Below are 19920 nucleotides of genomic sequence, written 5' to 3' on the forward strand. Positions count from 1 at the left end.
ATCATGAGCTAAAAACTTATTCTTCTGTTAGGGTAAACAATTTTGTGAACATGGATTGATTATTTGAGTAGGATTAATTTTAATTGGTAATTATGTTTTGTTAAGCTTGTTAAAAAACCTTATGTGTTGACAATAACTATACTTCTGTTAATAAATCAGTAATTAAGTTGTATGAACATCTCTTAGTTATTAATTTCATATGATTTATTGTGACCACATAGTTGTATGTCTAGGAATAACGAATGTAAAACTAGAATTAACTAGAAGATAGGTAAGTTAATGTGTGAGATTGTTTGATGAACATCAACAAGAGGTTAATTGAAGGGCCAATTTAATTAACCATTACAAGTCTTATTTAACCCGAATGAATAATCTAGGAAACCCGTTAATTTAGACAACTGGCCATTGCTTGAGTTAATTTGTTTTCTAAGAATTAGGAATAGCGAACGTGAACCTAATTATCTTAATCGGTAGCCAATGAAGAATTAATCCGATACATTAAAATCATCCATTGGAACAAATGAGTCGTACCTAAACAGAAGTCCTCTTTAATATTGAATTTAGTTGGTAATTAATTATTTTAGTTGCTAGTTAGTTAATTTGTGTGTTGGTTATTCTAATTAAGTTTCTAGTCTTGTAAAACTAGAGAAAACCCCCTTTTTGTTATTTGTTTTATTTAGATAATATTAGCATTTATTTTAATTGTTTACCGTTCCCTGTGTTCGATACCCTACTTGCTTGAACTATATTACTAATCGATAGGTACACTGCCTTTCGTGTGTTTATTTTGTGTCTAAGTTAGTAGGATTAAAACTAGTTGGTTTTACACACATGAAGTTTTTGGCGCCGTTGCCGGGGAACGGTTCAAATAGTTAACTTTATTTGCTAATTGTTATCATTTTTATTTTATTGATTTTTTTTTATAGTTTAATTTTAATTTTAATTTTTAATTTTATTATGTATTTTCCAAATCTCGATGCTTTTGATGCTTTTCTTGAGGATGTAGTACATGAAATTGAGCAAGAAGATGAGGAGTATGACTCAGATAAAGATTTGAAGAAATTTGGAAGATGGTTAGATAACATCTTGCCCAACACAGAAGGGACATCTGAGTTACAAGATGAAGAATTTAATCCAGAAAGAGACTTGGAGGAGCTAGAAAGATTGCTAGCAGAGAGGTCAGATGAAGAACAAGAACAAGCTGAATTGCAGGAACCAACTCGTGGTTTGACCATTACCTCGACATGCCCCCCTGTATTTTCAGTTTGTGTTTCAAAGCATGGGGTGACGATTCCAACTTTGGAGAAAGTTCTGAAGCGCGATCCATTTCTGATTAGTATCCAACCGGTCCCAATCCTTGTCAGAATTCTTGGGTTTTATGTATTCAAACTTGTTTGGCCAATTTTAGTATCAAAGAGCCAAATTTTACAATTTGGTCCAAATAAAATATTAAATGCAATGGATGGATGGGCATCGAATTTATTAGAAGTTTATTAAGTTGGGAGTCCAGCTAAAGACTCGCACAAAAAGAAGCGCTTGCGGGAGGCAACCCATCATTAGATTTTGCTTTTCTTTTTCTTTTAAACTTCTAGTATTTAGGGATAATATAGGAATTTTTATTTTGATGTTTGTTTTCCTTTTTATTACGTGGTTTTGTCTTTGATCTTTTTAGAAGCTAGGGTGATATTAGAGCGAATTCTTAAAGCATGAGAGAATTAAAGTGAGGGGTCGAGTCGTTTACGAGAAGATTAGAAGACTTTGAGCGATATGTTGAGTCCGATGTTTATATTTGATTAAAAAGAGTCTCGTCCCTGAAGAAAATGAGGAGTAGTATTACCTTGATACTCTCCTTGAACACCAAATTAAAGCTGAGGCAGAAAGAAGAAAATGCCTGATCAGAGTCGAAAACTCGTCGAGTGCACCCTTATAACTCGACGAGTTCCAGCGAAAATTCACGATTTCTGCCCATATGACGACTCAACTAGTCTCCACATAAAACTCGACGAGTTGCTCATTCTTTTATCTTTGAGTCGACGATTTGATTCAATTCAAGGCGGAAATTGGCTATATTTTTGAAGTTAATTTCCGAGCATTTCCAAGAAGCTTTTTCCTCGATATTTTGGAGCTGTCAACCACACGAGATGAATGATACCCAATGCATGGATGAGCTGTTCCTATGTCTAAAGTCAGCTGAAGATGGAGCTTTACATGAAGAAGATTAACCTCGCGACTACTATCCCAGGGGAGTTTGTTCCAATTCCCTCTTTATTTTATTGTTCTTTATCATGCATAATATGCAATGGGGACATTGGATAAATTAAGTGTGGGGTAGGGGTTGGTTAAATTAGTTAAAATTTTAGTAAATTTTTGAAAATTTTGCATTTAAATTGTAGGGCTAAATTAGAAAATTTTGGTAAAAGCAATTAGGGTTCATGCTAGTATTGTGTTTGATGATTTTATGAAGACCCAAATGTTTAGTTGAGCCTATATACGTTCTAGTGTATTTGTGGCTTCCTTATTCTAGTGAAATCATGGGACAAAAACACGACCCTGCTTAGCCCGAAGGATGCAATATGTTTAGCATCGTGTACCAGAAATGTATCCAGGAAAATTATTATCGTTAACCAATAAAGGTTGAAGTTGAGCGCCCCTGCTTAAGCATGTAGGTTTTGAGTGAAAAAAAAGTGAGGTACATGTAAAAAAAGAGAGAATTACAAGAAAAGTTGTAAAAATTTTGGAGCAATTAAAGTAAAGATCAAAATATCAAAATTCTGAAGATTCAAAAAGTGAAGATACCAAAAATCAAAGAAGGTGGTGAATTCAAAGAAATCAAGATCAAATTATCAAAGAAGTGAAGAATTCCAAAGAGCTCCAATGTGGTATCATAAATTGTAATTGTCTAGATTATGTACGCTTGGGTTGCTCAACCAAAAATACCTTGAGGTTAAGAGGTTTTCTGAGGATGGATTCGGAGGGATGCATAAAATGAGCATTGTTCGGAAAAAGTGGGCGAATGTTTATGAGGATTGTGAGTATTTGGAGTATGGGGGGTTATTAGGAAAATTTTAAACACAAATGCATGTGTTGCGGTCTTGGCATAATGGCTGGGTTCGATTGGGATTGTCTTATGTAATATTAATGTACTAAAATTCAGTTTTGCTTGGGGGGCAAGTAAAAGTCAAGTGTGGGGTATTTTGATATGAGCATATCTAGTTATAAAATTCATGCATGATCTTAATACTTTATGTTAATTTTATCTCAAATAATGAACCAAAGGTGCTTAATTAGCTTAAATATTTCATTTTCAGCAACAAAGACATGCTCGAAAGGAAAATGAAGCGGAACTAGCGATTGGAATCTTGGATCTTGGATTTTGAAGAAAGAAGGATGTTGCTGGACAGCTTGACCCCTCGTCAGTGTTTTGGCCATATCTCATGAACCGTAACTCCGGTTGACGAGATTCAAAATGTTCTGAAAAGTAGACACAATTTCGGACGACTTTTGTGTTTTGAGAAAATGCTGATTCGAAACGTACTCGGCGAGTAGGGTCGATTACTCGGCGAGCTGTATCGAGCTTTCGCGATTCTAGACGCACTGACTTGCCGTACACGGGTTTTAAGTGATGTACTCGGCGAATAGGTCACTGGACTTGCCGAGTAGCCTCTGTTTTGTGAAAATCTATATAAATACATACCCTTGCTAATTAGCCTTCCCTAGTTACCCTGCGATTGACCAATTCTCAGTTAAGTCCTTCACTGGTTAATTATACATAATCCTGATAACTGGCCTTCCCCAATTACCTTAACCAAACTTAACTCCTAACAATATAAGACAAGACCCTACCAATCTAACATACCATGGCACCAAGTATCCCATTCCACATAGTCATAGAAAGTAGCGATCCTAGTCAACTAGCATACTTGTACACTAACAATATCACTATCCTGATATACAAAGGATATATAATGGGATACGTGACATAGTGAAAAGAGCTACAAGAATCGGAGAACCGAAGAAGCACAACAACACTCGCACTCCTTGTGCTGATTAATCCCATGAACCGACTAATACCAAGTAAAAATCAATTCTCAATTAACAACCTAAATCCTTCAAGTTTGACCAAGAACACTTAAACTAAGACCTTTTTCCCACTTAATGAAAAGTCCTTTACTACAAAAGTGTCATAATGAGCTCTGGAGTTCGCCAAACTCTAAGAGCATCCAAGAAAGGACCAAAATCAACCAATAATAACCATAAACATGAATCTCAAAAGAAGTAGGTCAAGGTGCAAGGTTTATACCTCCAAAGGCCCTAAAACTTGAAGAAGATGATGGATCTAAACTTGCCCTTTTCTTTCTTGCACCAAAAAGAAGTCCCTTTCTTCACAAGCTTCACCAATTCAAGAAACAACTTCAGGATCAATCTACCAAGCTCACAATCATGGAAGGGAGGCTAGGGTTTCAAAATGAAGAGATAGAGGTTGATGGAGATGACGTAATCTAGGAATTAAGGGGCTTAAATATGGGAGAAACCTTAAAAATCATGGTCCTGGGCTGCAACAGCCACCATGTCGTGGCATCCTTCATGCCACGTCGTGGTGTCCATCCAGACATGCGCCCATTGCGTGTCATGCCACGTCGTGGTCATCCATTTATCACGTCGTGGCATATGGTTTTCCTCAAAAACCATATCGTGACCCCATTAAGTCTTCAGCTGATCCATTTTAGAAAACGGATGTTACAGTGTTTTTCTGATTTAGAATGTCACCATCTCCCTTCATCTTCTGTAGATGTGATAATCCGTAAGAAAAATCATACACCTCCAGTAACTCTAACATCGACGATGTTGGTGAGATCTGAAACCTTAGCTCGCATTTTAAGATCCGAGATAGTGGGGGATCCGTTCTAGCGAGGAAGCGACTTTCTGACGAGGAAGGTGTTGTTCCAAGAAGGGAGGTGGCGTTTCGACAGGGAGGCGACGTTTCAACGATGAGAGCGGCGTTCCGACGAGGAGGGCGGTGGTGGTGGCATCTTGTAGTTGTAGAAATTAAATGAGCAAGATGAGAGATGGGGAAGATGATGGCGGAAGAAGTTTTTAATTTTAAATAATAAAATAGTATGAGAGAAACATGTAAAATGACAAATATGTCCTGACATGAGGAGGATATGACCAAAGTTAATTTGATGGACCAAATCTACATGCTTCAAATTTGGACTATCTGTACGATAAAACGAATTGGACTTAAATTGTTCTTTTTGGTAGAACATAAAAACGAATTTTATTATTTACCCTTTGGTAAATAAATTTAAAACAATAATGCTTTGATAAATATATATTTTTTCTAAATACTATCCTTAGGTGTATTTGACGGTTTGACCTGCTCCAAAGAATTACGTACAGAAGTCAATGGTTTATAGATAAATTGTGCCATTTTAGAAAAATTATAATTAAATAAAAAATAATAAAAAATAGAAAAGGTATATTTGACGGTTTGACCTGTTCCAAAGAAATACTACAGAAGTCGATTGGTTTATAGATAAATTGATAAAAATTGCAATACGTAACTTAATATGGCGTTGAGTAGCTCATTTTGATTGCTGGAAAGTGGAAACTTCCATTGGATTCCTTCTTTTTTTTCTCCATCAATCCGTCATGCTGTCATGCAACTAACAAATAGATTATGCTAACGATAAATATTTTTTCAACAAAACAAACCACAACACATTCACACCTTTTTTTTAATAACTAATATACTTTATAAATAAAGCACACTTATTTAGAAAAAAAAGATTTCAACAAATATATATTAATAATAATTTCTCGGGACCGATTACACTGCATCATATGGTGGAAAAGTTAGGTCAGCAACTTCAAACAGAAACCAACTAAAATTAATAAATTCCAACCCATGATGTTTATATTTAAATTAATAAACACAATATATAGACAACTCAACATCTAATATCAACAAAAATTATTTTGAGAAATTGAAATTCTATATTTAAAATTATTTTTCTACATAAAAAATGTTTACGGATTAAAACGTGTTTCGTGATCGATGCATACATATTCATATTCAATATCAATAAGTATCTTATTGACTTATTCATATCAAATATCATCTCAATCTTTTTATATTTTTTAAATATCGTGTGAATCCGAAACTACGACTTTCCTTTTCATAGTGTGACATACTACGTACGCGTCCCTACAACCATTCCCTATAAATACAAATCCTAACACAAACATTTTCAAAACACCATTAACTTTCAAAATCATTCAGGATTTCAAATACTCATCTCAGATATATCTTTACAAGAATTTCAAGGATAAAAAATGGCAGCTTTTAGGTTCAATTCAGTGGTGATTATGGCTCTCATGCTTGCATCGGTGCAGTTTCACAGCACGGCGGCTCAGACTACCCATGTGGTCGGCGACGCCTTGGGCTGGAATATTCCTCCAAACGGACCTTCTGCTTACACCACCTGGGCATCAACTCAGACCTTCAGAGTCGGCGATGTTCTTCTTTTTAACTTCACCACCGGATTCCATAACGTTGCTGAAGTGTCTCAGGCGGCGTATGCGCCATGCACCACCGCCAACCCCATCTCCATTGCCACCACCGGACCCGCTAGAGTCACCTTGAACGCACCTGGCACTCACTATTACATCTGCACCGTTGGCACTCATTGCCAAATTGGTCAGAAGTTAACTATCAACGTCTCCGCCGCGTCTGCCACCCCTGCTCCATCACCAACACCGGCACCCGTCATCCCCACACCGGTTTCTCCACCAACCGCTACCCCAACCCCAACCCCTGCTCCCTCCACAACAACCCCACCACCAACCTCCTCCCCTGCCCCTTCTTCCGAGGATGCCAGCCCAGTGTCACCACCCACCTTCGGCCAATCTCCCTCAGGCAGTAACGCCCCTTCTCCCACAGATTCCACCATTCTACCACCACCATCACCCAGTTCTGCTCCATCTTTCGCCGCCGTGGCACCCTTCACTTTCTTGACGATTGCTTTAGCTTTCTTTTACTAGATGTAGTGATTGGTGGTTACCTGAGAATGTGATATTACATAATTCGTTTTTGTTTAAAATTCGTTTTTCTATATATGTCAATGTACTTATTAAATTGAGATACATAATATTAATTTATGATATTTATATGATTATGTCCAACTGTCCATTGTATTATAACGGGAAAGTTCGACTTTTTTTTCTTATTGGATTTAAAAATATTACTCAATTTACTACAAATACACTATCTATATGTATTGTAACAATCAAGATACCCGTTGATGTTAATATAAAAACTTGATGTTAATTTATGATCTAGCTATAGCCTACAGAATTGGCCAAGAGGTCACTTAACTGATTCAGCCCTGCGATCTGACCAAACGAGTTAAAGATAATGTCCCAAAGATAGTAAAATGTATTCCAATGATAGTAAAAGGATTGAAATGAAACAACATCAAATATTCAATAAAATAAATATGAGATATCACATACATAAACTTTGAATAGGCAGTTAGGATACCATTAGTTGTAGTAAAATGAGATAAAGGGTGTATTATACGGGCAACAAGTGTCATTTGATCCAAGAAAATTTTCTTTCATATAGAAACGCATTTATGACACTACAAGAAAAGAAAGCATTAGCGGCGACGCCTTTAGCGGCGACTACCAGCAATAGCGGCGACACGTAAAAGACGCGTTACGTGTCGCCGCTATTGCTGGCTGTCGCCGCTAAAGGCGTCGCTGCTAATGCTTTCATTTAGCGATCCGCGTCATTCTCACCCCAGCCGTCCGATTTGTTTTCAGTCTAACGGTTGTTAAGGAAAGCGGAAAGGCACGCTGAGTTTTCCCTCCGTTTGTCGCCGCTAATGCCCTAATGTCACCGCTATTGCCCTACGTCGCCGCTAATGCTAAACGCATATACCACTTCACAGTTTACCTTTCTGCCATTCACAGCTTACCCCTTCACTCTTTCTCTCTCGTTTTTTCTTCAATATCTCGCAATTTTTCCAACTTGGTGGACTAGGCATTGCTTCTTGGACCGGTGCTAGCTTCTCCTTCCCTCAAGGCAGCCACAATACCGCCACAACCCCAATCAAGGTCAACATTTAGCTAAAATTTCGAAATTGCCCAATCTTCTTGTAGTGTGAATTAGATTAGTTGTGGGTGTTTGTTGAGAACATCCTGAAGCAACTCATAACTGTGTGCAAGATTAGTGATAGTATAACGTTTGGCCAAAAAAATCAAAAACTCCTTTGTCTATGCTATAAAGCCAAAAGTTTTTTTTTGGACGATTTCTCGATTTTTGTGTGTCATCCGTATGCAGAGGCATTATAATCTTCTCTGTATCATTCCAATTTTAACGGATGTCCTCGAAGGGACATAAAGCCCAAAATCTTGAGTAATCTCGGGTGTGCACTTGTTGCATATTTCTATAATGATCTCTCCATTCTTACAAAGGCAAACACATTCAAAAAGATCGGCTGAATACTTGTAGATCTTCCTTTTTTCCATGATTATGAGACGACTTATTGTTCTTGTGGATGCGCATGCGCCATGCACCATAATTTATTTGACTTTAAAACATATTATCAAACGAACACCATAATTTATTTGACTTTAAGATATACTTGAGAACTGATGATGTTGGATGACCAAGACGTCAATGTCATTGAGATGAAAATGCTCTAACACTTGATGAAACGTGATGAGGAGCACAAGAGGAATAACTACTGACCAACACCGGGTAAAGACCTCATTTTCATTTACCGAATAGAAGGTTTTCTTCGTATCCTTGCCCTTAAAAAAGAAAGCGTCATTGTGAATTTCGATGAATACCTTATTGTTAGAAATGAGTTTATAAGCATATAGAAGATGTTTGTTAATTCTACAGACCTGATCTTTGCCATGATATCTCTCTTGGACAAAGAATGATCAAGATCACTGGTAAGGTGATCTATTACACAAGTGTTAATGTACCAGTTATGTTCATTGAAGTAGTTTCCAGTAGTGACATTATTTCCTCCACAATATTCCTCAGCCTAGTAAGCATGGTTAAACCTATTTCAATAGTTTAACACATTGCGACTTGGAATGCCAAACACTTGACATCCAGGGCCGCCATTGCCTCTTCCATGACTATAACCATGACCGTAGCTACTGCCTCCACCTCAATAGTTTATTTGTTGATTATTACGAGAGGTATTGTTGTTGTAGTTTGGCATGGAGGGTTTGATTCTTGACGGGTCACATTGTTGGCGGAAGAAGTAAATTTCATTGTGTTGTTCATTGCACTTGCTTATGCTTCATGAACAATCAAGTACGCTTAGAAATCAGTTAGAGTCACAACATGTTGATTACTTAGAACTGTGAGGGTGGTAAAGAGGTCACCATAACCTGGTCCCAAGCCGGCTAGGATGTAGCCACTTACATCTTCGTCTTTCATAAGATGACCTATGTTCGCCATAGTGTCAGCAAGACTTGTTATCTTATAGTAGTACTCAAATGCAGTCAAGCCTCCCTTCTTTTTAATGGAGACTTCTTTTTAATGGAGAGATGTGCAGGTATCTAAATAGAATTGCCTTGGTGTTGAGCCGAAAACATTGTGTGAAGAGAAGTCCATAGCTCACTAGATGTACTTGTGCATCTCATGAGTTGAACGAGAACCTCTTTTGTCATAGATGGCAGGAGGCCACCAATCATTACCTGATCTTGAACGACCCACTCGGAATCTTGAGGGTTATTGACTTCTCTAGCTTCTTACATCTGCTCTGATGGTTGTCTTGGCAGCAGGGGTGGCAGGGTACTATTGAAATATCCAAAAAGTTGGACACCTCGCAAGATGGGAACAACTTGAGCTTTGCACAATAGAAAATTTGTTCGAGTTAATTTGCAAGAGATGGTGGTAGCAATATTTGCTGAGTTGATATAGAAGACATGATGATGACGGATATGAAAGAAGATCATATTGTTATGGATGGTGATGATAAGTCGGAACCCTAGGATGGCTTTGATACCAAGCCAAAAGATATATTTTCCATGAACATTCCCGTAGGGTTTTCATTCAGTATATATAGATTCAATACACTGATAAACAGTAGATCCTAACACCCCGCTCTCGAGTTATAGCAAAGAAAAGAAGAGAAGAGAAAAGAAAATAAGGAGTGAAAAGAAGAGAAAAGAAAGGAAAAAAAAATTGTCATTTGTGCTCCCGAGTTGGAGAGAAATGGAAGGAAAGTTAAACATTTTGTTCTTTCTTTTCAAATCCTCCCAAATCGGGAGGAAAGGTAAGAGGAAAAGTTTTCCTTCCATTTCCTTCCACTTCCTTCCTTTAATGAAACTCGGAAGCAACATTCTTTCTTGCTTTTCTCTCATTTCCTCTCATTTCTTTTTTTTTTCTCTCTTTAAGCTGAACTCGGGAGCGGGGTGTAAATGTCAGGTGCTTATCTTATCTCTATACAACAGTATACTTATCTCTAAAATCTCTATATTATCTGTTTACAAACCTAATTCAAAGAAATTTCATGAATCCCTCTGTGGATAATTTGAAGAGATGAGATAGCTTTCTTTTGGGTGTGAATGTAACCCAATGAGTGATTTTAAGAGCTAAGAGGCTTTTCAAAGTGTGATTTAACGTAGTTAACTCTAAAAATTTTGTGTATAACACTTTCGCAGGTGACTCTACAATTATATTTAATAAATTTTTTTGTTCTTCTATATTTTGTTCTACACAAGCACTTTCCCAACCATATGATATATGCATTATCAATACAAACTTAATAGATGTTTTAAAACGACAAGCATAATGCTATGTTAACTGATTTCAACATGAAGTAGGTCGGCTAACATTTGTCATTATTTTTTGAAAATTTGACTGATAACTAATGCTAGTAATATTATAATAATAATAATAATAATAATAATAATAATAATAATAATAATAAGAGTTTATCTTATATAATAAAAGTACTAATTAAAAACAAAACATAGATGTAAAGCTACTTTTTTTTTTTTTTTTTTTTTTTTTTTTTTTTTTAATTTATCTTTTCTTAGCTTATTTATTTGACGGCTTGACATGTTCGAACTTCAAAGACTTATATGAGAGAAGACAGAAGTCAATGTGTTTATAGATAAATTGATAAAAATTGCAATAGGTAACTTAATATGGCGTTGATGAGTCAAACCTAGCTCATTTTGATTGCTGGAAAGTCGAAACTTCCATTGTATTCCATCTTTTTTTTGTTCCATCAATTTTTAAGAACACGTCTATATTTCCAAAAACTAATAATATTTTCTTATTTGAAAAATAACATTTAATCCGTCATGCTGTAATGCAGTCAAACAAATATATTATACTTTATAAATAAAACACACTTATGTAGAAAAAAAATTGCTACAAATATATTATCTCGGGACCGATTATACTGCATCATAGGGTGGTGAAAAAGTTAGAGCTACTTCAAACAGAAAACAACCAAAATTAATAAATTCCAGCCCATGATTTTGATCTTTTAAATTAATAAACAAAATATATAGACAACTCAGTATCTAATATCAATAATTTTTTTTTTTGAGAAAATTGAAATTTATATTAAAAATTATTTTTATACATAAAAAATGTTTAGAGATTAAAACGTGTTTTGGTGATCCATGCACACATATTCATATCACAATATCAATATATATATATATATATATATATATATATATATATATATATATATATATATATATATATATATATATATATATATATATATATATATATCTTATTGACTTATTCATACCAAATATCTTCTCAATTCTATTATATTTTTTAAATACCGTGTCATTCAAAAACCGCGACTTTCCTTTTCATAGTTGTCACATACTTACTACGTATCCCTACAACCATTCACTATAAATACAAATCCTAACACAACTATTTCTCAAAATACCAATAGTCTTCAAATCCTGCTAGATTTCAAATAATCATCTGAGAGTGCTTTCTTTTCACAAGAATTTGAAGGACTAAAAATGGCAGGTTTAAAGTTCAATTTGGGGGTGATGATGGCGCTCATGCTTGCCTCTGTGTTGTTTCATGGCACGACGGCTCAGACAACCTATGTGGTTGGCGACGCCTTGGGCTGGAATATTCCTCCCAACGGACCTTCTGCTTACACCACCTGGGCATCAACTCAGACCTTTAGAGTCGGCGATGTTCTTCTCTTTAACTTCACAACCGGATTCCATAACGTCGCTGAAGTGTCTCAGGCAGCCTACGGCCCATGCACCACCACCAACTCCATCTCCATCGCCGCCACCGGCCCCGCTAGAGTCACCTTGAACGCACCTGGTACACACTACTACATCTGCACTGTTGGCACTCATTGCCAAATTGGTCAGAAACTAACCATCAACGTTTCCGACGTGTCTGCCACCCCTGCTCCAACACCAACGCCGGCAAACGTCATTCCCACACCGGCTTCTCCACCAACCGCTACCCCAACCCTAACCCCTGCTCCCTCCACTACAACCCCACCACCAACCTCCTCCCCTGCCCCTTCTTCCGACGAAGCCAGCCCAATATCACCACCCACCTCCGGCCAATCTCCCACCGATAGCACCACTATACCACCACCATCACCTAATTTTGCTCCGTCTTTCACCGCCGTGGCACCCTTCACTTTCTTGGCGATCGCTTTAGCTTTCTTTTACTAGATTAGTGATTGGTGATTACGTAAGAATTTGAGATAACACAATTCTTTTCTATAATTTTTTTTTCTATGTCAATGTACTTATTAAATTGAGATTTATAATATTGCTTTATGCTATTTATATGCTTAGTTGGTATTCCAGACTTTTAGAAAGGAAATATGTGACTACATCACACTTCACAAGAGAACGAATATCACTATATGAAAATTATGTTTGAATTTATAAATATGGTGTCTATATTATTCAATTTATTATGAATACAACATCTATATTGAATCATCAAGAAACCGTTTAATATTAAAAAAATAGACGTTGATTTATGATATTGGCAATAGCTAGCCTATAGGTTGGCAAGAAGCGACTTAACTGATTCGGTCCCGTGACTGGCCTAAACTACTCAAAGAAAGGCCCCGTTAAAGAAATCAAGGCCGGTTACAACGATCAAGTTAGAAAGGCCTATGCATGGACCTGATTAAGAATCTCAGTTGAATGAAGATCTTGTTATCATCTGATATCAAGAGCCAAGACCACTTGTAACGATCAAGTTAGTAATGCCGGTTCATGGGCTCGATTAAGACCGGACGGAGCCGGGTGCGGGAATGGGGGCGGGACCTTTCCCACTCCGATGAACCACCGCACCAGCGGTGCGGGAACTGGGAAGGCAAGCACGGGGAAGGAAGGGGGGGGGGGGGGTGTTGGTGATTTTCTATCATCAATGTGTATTTAAGTGTAATGGATAGACTTGTTGACTAAAATTTAATTTTGATGAATATTAAAGAAGGAAAGTGCGGAGTGCACACTTGTTTAAATGTATTCAAGATTCAAAGTAAACTGTCATTTAGGGGCGAACCCCCTAAACGAACGGGGGTCTGGGGGCAGCGCCCCTGGGAGCGGGGTCCAAGGGGCGGCAGCCCCTGATGGGGTCCAAGGGGCAGAGCCCATGGCTGAGGTCGAGCTGGTTTTTGACTTCAATTTGACCTTTATATGAGTTATATTGCTATATGAAAAATGCCTTAGAAATCTGAATTTTCTGTAAATGAACCTGGTTTTTGACTTCATTTTGACATCTATTAAAAATCCGTTTTTGTGACTGGTATTGGTTTTGACGGTTGGAGTAGTTTTTAGACAAAGAAAACTGCCTTGACAATTTTCAAACAAATGAACTACTTAATCTTTTTGGTCATCATGTTTTCTGGGTACAACAACAATCACGAAATTCATAACATCTATATTTTCAGTTCTTGCTCTCATTTCTGAGTCTTATCCAATTAAAGATTGGGAGTACCACCAAAATACTTTAATTTGAAAGTAAAACCACAATTCTCAAAATTTCTAAGGCTATTTTATCCCGAATTTCATACAGGGTGGGGCTGCCGCGTTCTTACTCCTCCGATTCGCTGTTTAAATTACTTTTTTATTTTTTTGTACCAATGTCTATATATATATATATATATATATATATATATATATATATATATATATATATATATATATATATATATATATATATATATATATATATATATATATATAACCAGGTTCAAGTGTTTTAACTAAATATTGTACGAATATCGTATGCTATGAGAATTACTAAGAAAATAAGTTGTTTAGCAATGCGAATACGTTCAACCTTACAAAAATATCGTCATTTTCATGCATTCTCGCTAGTTATTATTTATTTATGTTCTCACACATCGTTTTTCACTCATTTTCATTTTGACAGAATACGACCCAATAAACATTCTGACAGAAATGAGAATAATAATAATAATAATAAGTGTATAATAACCTTATAGACGATTTAATTAGTGAGAATGTGTGTTACTGACAATGGTTATGTAAGATTGAACGTATTCGCATTGCTAAACAACTTATTCTCTTAGTATTCTTATAGCATACGATATCCGCACAATAATTAGTTAGAATAGAATAACCTAAGCATATATATATATATATATATATATATATATATATTCCCCCAATTTAAATACCATAACACCTAACATTTTTTTTAATCCATATCTTCTTACTCTTTCCAAAGATATTAATCAAAATGTCATCATCTTCATCATCCAATTTGACGGCTCAAGAGGAGGCTAAGTTTGTCGGTTCCGTTATGGCAAAAACGGTTGCATACTTTCAAAACTGACATGGCGAAACATCACGTGCACGATCTAAACCAAGAAACCTGTCGTTGTGTATTCTGGTTGGGATAATCCATAATGTATCTCAGGCTCTTATGGTTTATGTAAATGGTACAACAGACACCATAAAGATATAATGCCAAATCTTGAAGGAGAATACCTCCGCCCCCTGCTCCAAATCATGGGTGGTATATCTTGTCTCGTGAGGCTTCAGTTACCTCGACACATATGCTATCACGTGCCCCCTCTACATCAACACGGCACCCATTCCTGATATAGATGCATCACAATAGACTATAAAGTCCTCTACTCCCTCCGGAAGGGCTAACACTGGAGCTTCGCACAATCTCTGGCGAAGTGTCTCGAATGATGCCTACTGCTCGGGCCCCCAAGAAAAAGTAACACCCTTCCTGGTCAATTTGGAGAAAGGAACAAAAATCTTGGAGAAATCTTTGATAAATCTCCAGTAGTACTAAACCCAGTAAACTCCTGATCTCTGATGGGGACCTCGACACCTCCTACTGCATAACCGCCTCAATCTTGGCTGGGTCGACCAAAATCTCATTTTGGTTAACAAGGTGTCCCAAAAATTGGACCTCTCGTAACCAGAAATCACACTTGGAGAATTTGGCATAAAGCCTCTTCGTCCTCAACACTCTAAGAATCTCTCGAAGATGCTCCTTGTGATGTTCCCTAGACCTCAAGTACGCCAAAATATCATCGATGAACATGATCACCGACCGATCCAACATGGGCCTACACACCCAGTTCATGAGGTCCATGAACGCTGCCGATGCATTGGTGTGCTCTAAAGGCATCACCACAAACTCTTAATGACCATAACGAGTCCGGAAGGCCGTCTTCTGGATATCCTCCTCGCAGACCCTCATCTGATGATACCCAGATCTCAAATCAATATTGGAAAACCAAGATGCTCACTGTAACTGATCAAACAACTCGTCAATCCTCAGTAGTGGACAACGGTTCTTGACCGTCAACTTGTTCAACTCTCAGTAGTCGATGCACATCCGGTGTGAACCATCTTTCTTTTGAAAAAAAGGATCGGCGCTCCCTACGGCGAGCTACTTAGTCTAATGAAACCCTTCCCCAACAGCTCCTAGAGCTGCGTCTCTAGTGGCACAGGGCGATATGGTACCTTGACAATAGGCGCCGCCCCCAGAATCAGATCGATCTGGAACTCCACCTGTCTCAGGAGGCACACTCGAAAGTTCCTCAGGGAAAACATCTGGGAACTCACATACGACTGGAACATCGGAAATAGAAATCGGCTCATCAGTGACAACCCACGTATCCACCACATTTGCTAAAAAGCCCATGTAACCCTATTGTAGACTCTGCCTTGCTCTAGCAGAAGAGCAGAAAGTTGATGCCAATCAAGTCCCATCGCTATACACCGTAAGCACTCCCCCACTAGGGTATCATATCGTCACCATCTGATGCTCGCAGTCAATGACAGCTCCAAAACGGCTCAACCAATCCATTCCCAATATGACACATACATCTCCCATCATTATCGGCACTAGATCTATCAGAAACTCAACACCGAAGATCTCTAAAACACATCCCCGGAATACATTAGTTGAAAAACCGCATGATCGTTGGCTATAGAAACCCTCATTGATCAACTCAAAACCTCGTGTCTAACACTAATGCGGCGACTAAAGGAGAAAGACACAAAGGACTGACTCACACCCGAGTCAAATAACACCAAGGCATGCACATAATTCACAAGAAAAGTACCTATATAAAACACAATGTCAAAACTAGAAATTTTTGGTGCCTTGTAACTACAACACTTATGTCAATTATGAATCAAAAACATGAAAGCATGCATGATGCTTACTCTATGACAACAAAATTTCAATCAAACACTTCATACAAGCACTGCAAATAGTCAACAAACAATTGGAAACCTTAGAAATCCTTGTTTAAGTCCATTTTGGATTAAGATTTCCTTATTGGGCCCGATGGACCAATAAGCTTCCAATTGGAATATCATGGGCTTAGAGCTCTTAAATGGGCTCTAATTGGACCCACTTCCATTTATTTCAATATTTTGGGCCATATTGGGCCTTGAATGAAATAAATTATTTAAATGGACCATATTAGGCCATAATGAACTTAATTTAGCCCTAATAGGTTATAAAAATCATATTGATATTTATTTGGGCCAAACATCACTTAACATAACCATGAGATAGGCTTAAGCATACAAGGCCCAATCCTTTTCTCTTTCCCTCTCCAAATCTCGGCCCAAGCCCAAATAAAAGGGAGAGTTGAATTTTTTGATTTACCACCTCATTTTTACATGGAGGTCTTCCATGCAATATCTCATGCTTCTATACAACCATCACCTCACACACTTTCTCTTCTCTCCTCTCCTTCTTCCTCTCGGCCGAACCCAAACACACACACCCTCACTTCACTAGAAAATCCTCTCAAGAAACTCTCTCATTTTTTCACCAAGTTTTCAAGATTAGGAAGCTTTTCAAGGAAATTATCCCACAAATTCTTCATCTAAGGTAAGATCATGCTTGGATCTATGATCTAGATTCTTTGTTTTATAAAAAATATCTTCCTAACCCATGCAAAAATCATGATCATTCTCTTAGAAACCCTCTAAGTTCGAAATCAACAAAGGAAGGCTTGCTAGGGCCGAAAATAGCACCAAACTTCTCCAAATCTTCTTCAAAACCGATCCACAACTCAAGGTGAGTTTCATACCCCCTTCTTTTCGGTTTTTCTGAGTTTTATGGGGGAGAATACAAGTAAATGTGTAGATCTATGTGTAAATGTATGCTATGTGTGATTTGATGCATGTATGTGTGTGATATCATGTGTTTGTGATGAATATGTTATCCAAAAAGTGTGTAAAAACTGAGATCTAAAACATGAGGAAGCAAATAAACATAACTTAAACTATTTTACACTAATCTAGTCAAGAAAAATAGTTTATATGGTTAGGATGAACATACTTGAAAATAAAACGCATTTTTGGGCATAAAATGTCAAAAATACAAAAATTAGGGTCCAAACCGATAAATTATAATTTCTGGAGGGTCAAAAGGATCCAAAGAGTTTCTATGTTAATTTTTCTGAACAAAAACATTTTTGAGGGACTTAAAATGTAAATTTTGAACTTAATGGACTAGATTTGGGCTTTTCGGCCCAATAAGCCTCAAAATGCGAGATTTCTAAGTTTGAGGGGCTGAAAATGCAACTTTCTGTAAAACAGGGGATTTCAAGTGTATTAAAACTATTCCAATGGTCAAAAATGCTTTTCAAATTCAAAAAGGATAAAAAATGTAAAAAATTTCTATTTTGGGCCAAAACTGTAAAATTTGCGAAATTGGGGGTTTTAACCGAGAAAACATCATTCTGGAAGGAATAAAGCAGTTTACAAAATAAATTTGGGCTAAAAGTGTCTTTTCAACAAGTTTATGATACAAAAGTGTCAAAATAATGTTTTAAGGACTAAAATGAAATTCTTTTATATAAAGGACTAAAAGTGCTATTTTTATAAAAGAAAGGTTGTGAAAAGGTAAAAATCTTACTTTTAAACAAATTAATTCTTAAGACAAAATACAAGATCTACGAACTACCAACGAAACGTAAAAACAAATACACTCTCAACAACCAATATCGTTACAAAACGAATTGATTCGGTCTTGAATCAATAACAAAACAAAAATAAATAAACCATAGTATTTCAATAAACACGCAATAACTATGAGGAGTCAACATTCAAACTTTGGGCTTGAAAGTTTCAAATCGTGCTTGTTGGGCCTTGCTAGCCCAATAACATGATCTTGGGGCCCGAAGGGAACGCGCTTACATGTTAATGGGCCTTCTATGACCCAATTTCATGTAAAAGGACTTTCAATAGCTCTATTGTGCTATTGGGCCATAATGGTACATTAGTACTGCTAGTGAGGTCGAGAAGTCAAATGCGAGTTGGGCCAAGTGCTTTTCGCATTCCCGATAGCCTTGAATAACTTATGGAAATAAAGGGGGCTTCGTACCCTCCTTTCTCCTCGGTTGTTGGGCTTATGAGAAATCGAGTAAAAAGATTCGTGGTGTAAAATCAAGAGAAGTCAGGGTGGTTGGATAATGTGAGTAGTACGGACGACGCCTTAAGGATCGTTCGTAATTTGTAGTTATAAACTAGTCATTTTCATTAATGCGTGATTGTAACAACTCACAAACCTTAATTAATCCAATGTCACCTGGGTAATCAAAAACAATCGTCGTATCGGTATAACAATAAACAAGTCATGTAATTTACGTATTGGGAAAACATCGGGTTTTCCTGGGGAGTTCAACATTTTAATCTATGTGATGTATACAAAGTTCAACAATTATACATGTTTTCAAAATCGACAAGCATATTTACGGATCTTCACACTTTTTTATAAACAAATACTCTTTTCAGAAAATATCGGATTTTCTGGGTTTGCAATCTTCACAAAAATCATTTTTCCATAACATTACTTATGAACTCACCAACATTTCATATGTTGACCGTTTTCAAAATAATTTGTATTCTCAGGTAACAGGTAAGCCGAAGAGTAAGTACCAAGTTATGTCATGGTGTTTTGCTTACATTTCCTATCGAACAGTTTATGTTATGAAATTGTAATGACTAAAACAATGTAATAGATGTAAACAATATCAGTTGTACTATTTGAATGGATGGTGATGAATGATGTTATGATTCATGTATAATCATTGTGATGGTATTCAATTTAAGTCACAAGAGCCCTCGGACGTTTCCGCCGTTCGGTTCGGGGGTGTGACAGGTTGGTATCAGAGCTCTGTTCATAGTGAACTAGCATATCTAAACACACATTGATATGCAACTATAAACAAAAAAGAGGGACTAACACAACTCTCAACAAAACAAGTAAAACATAACAATAAAAACATCCTTGCTTGTATTAGGAAAAAGAACATAATACCGAACCAAACAAGATAATGCTAGTATCTCGGTCAAGCCAGGACTGTTCTTAGTCGTGTCAAGGAGTGGATGTAGCCTGAT

At 36.9% G+C, this 19920-nt stretch overlaps 2 protein-coding genes and 1 non-coding gene across 3 annotated transcripts; 2 read left to right on the plus strand and 1 right to left on the minus strand.

Moving 5' to 3' along the window:
• Positions 1-6266: 6266 nt before the first annotated feature.
• LOC145053679 (blue copper protein-like) lies at positions 6267-7178 on the plus strand. Its single transcript, XM_079001768.1, has one exon. The coding sequence runs from the start codon at positions 6337-6339 to the stop codon at positions 7042-7044; it is 708 nt and encodes a 235-aa protein (XP_078857894.1). The 5' UTR covers positions 6267-6336; the 3' UTR covers positions 7045-7178.
• Positions 7179-8295: 1117 nt separating this feature from the next.
• LOC145055822 (U6 spliceosomal RNA) lies at positions 8296-8403 on the minus strand. The gene has a single exon (XR_013685374.1). It is a non-coding gene; the product is annotated as a U6 spliceosomal RNA (small nuclear RNA).
• A 3538-nt stretch (positions 8404-11941) lies between these two features.
• Positions 11942-12837, plus strand: LOC145053680 (chemocyanin-like). Its single transcript, XM_079001769.1, has one exon. It carries the CDS (start codon positions 12037-12039, stop codon positions 12718-12720), a length of 684 nt encoding a protein of 227 aa, XP_078857895.1. The 5' UTR covers positions 11942-12036; the 3' UTR covers positions 12721-12837.
• The last annotated feature ends 7083 nt before the right edge of the window (positions 12838-19920 follow it).

This window comes from Lactuca serriola, chromosome 5, assembly GCF_051521515.1.
Source record: "Lactuca serriola cultivar US96UC23 chromosome 5, Lser_US96UC23_V15, whole genome shotgun sequence".
In the NCBI taxonomy this organism is placed as follows: domain Eukaryota; kingdom Viridiplantae; phylum Streptophyta; class Magnoliopsida; order Asterales; family Asteraceae; genus Lactuca; species Lactuca serriola.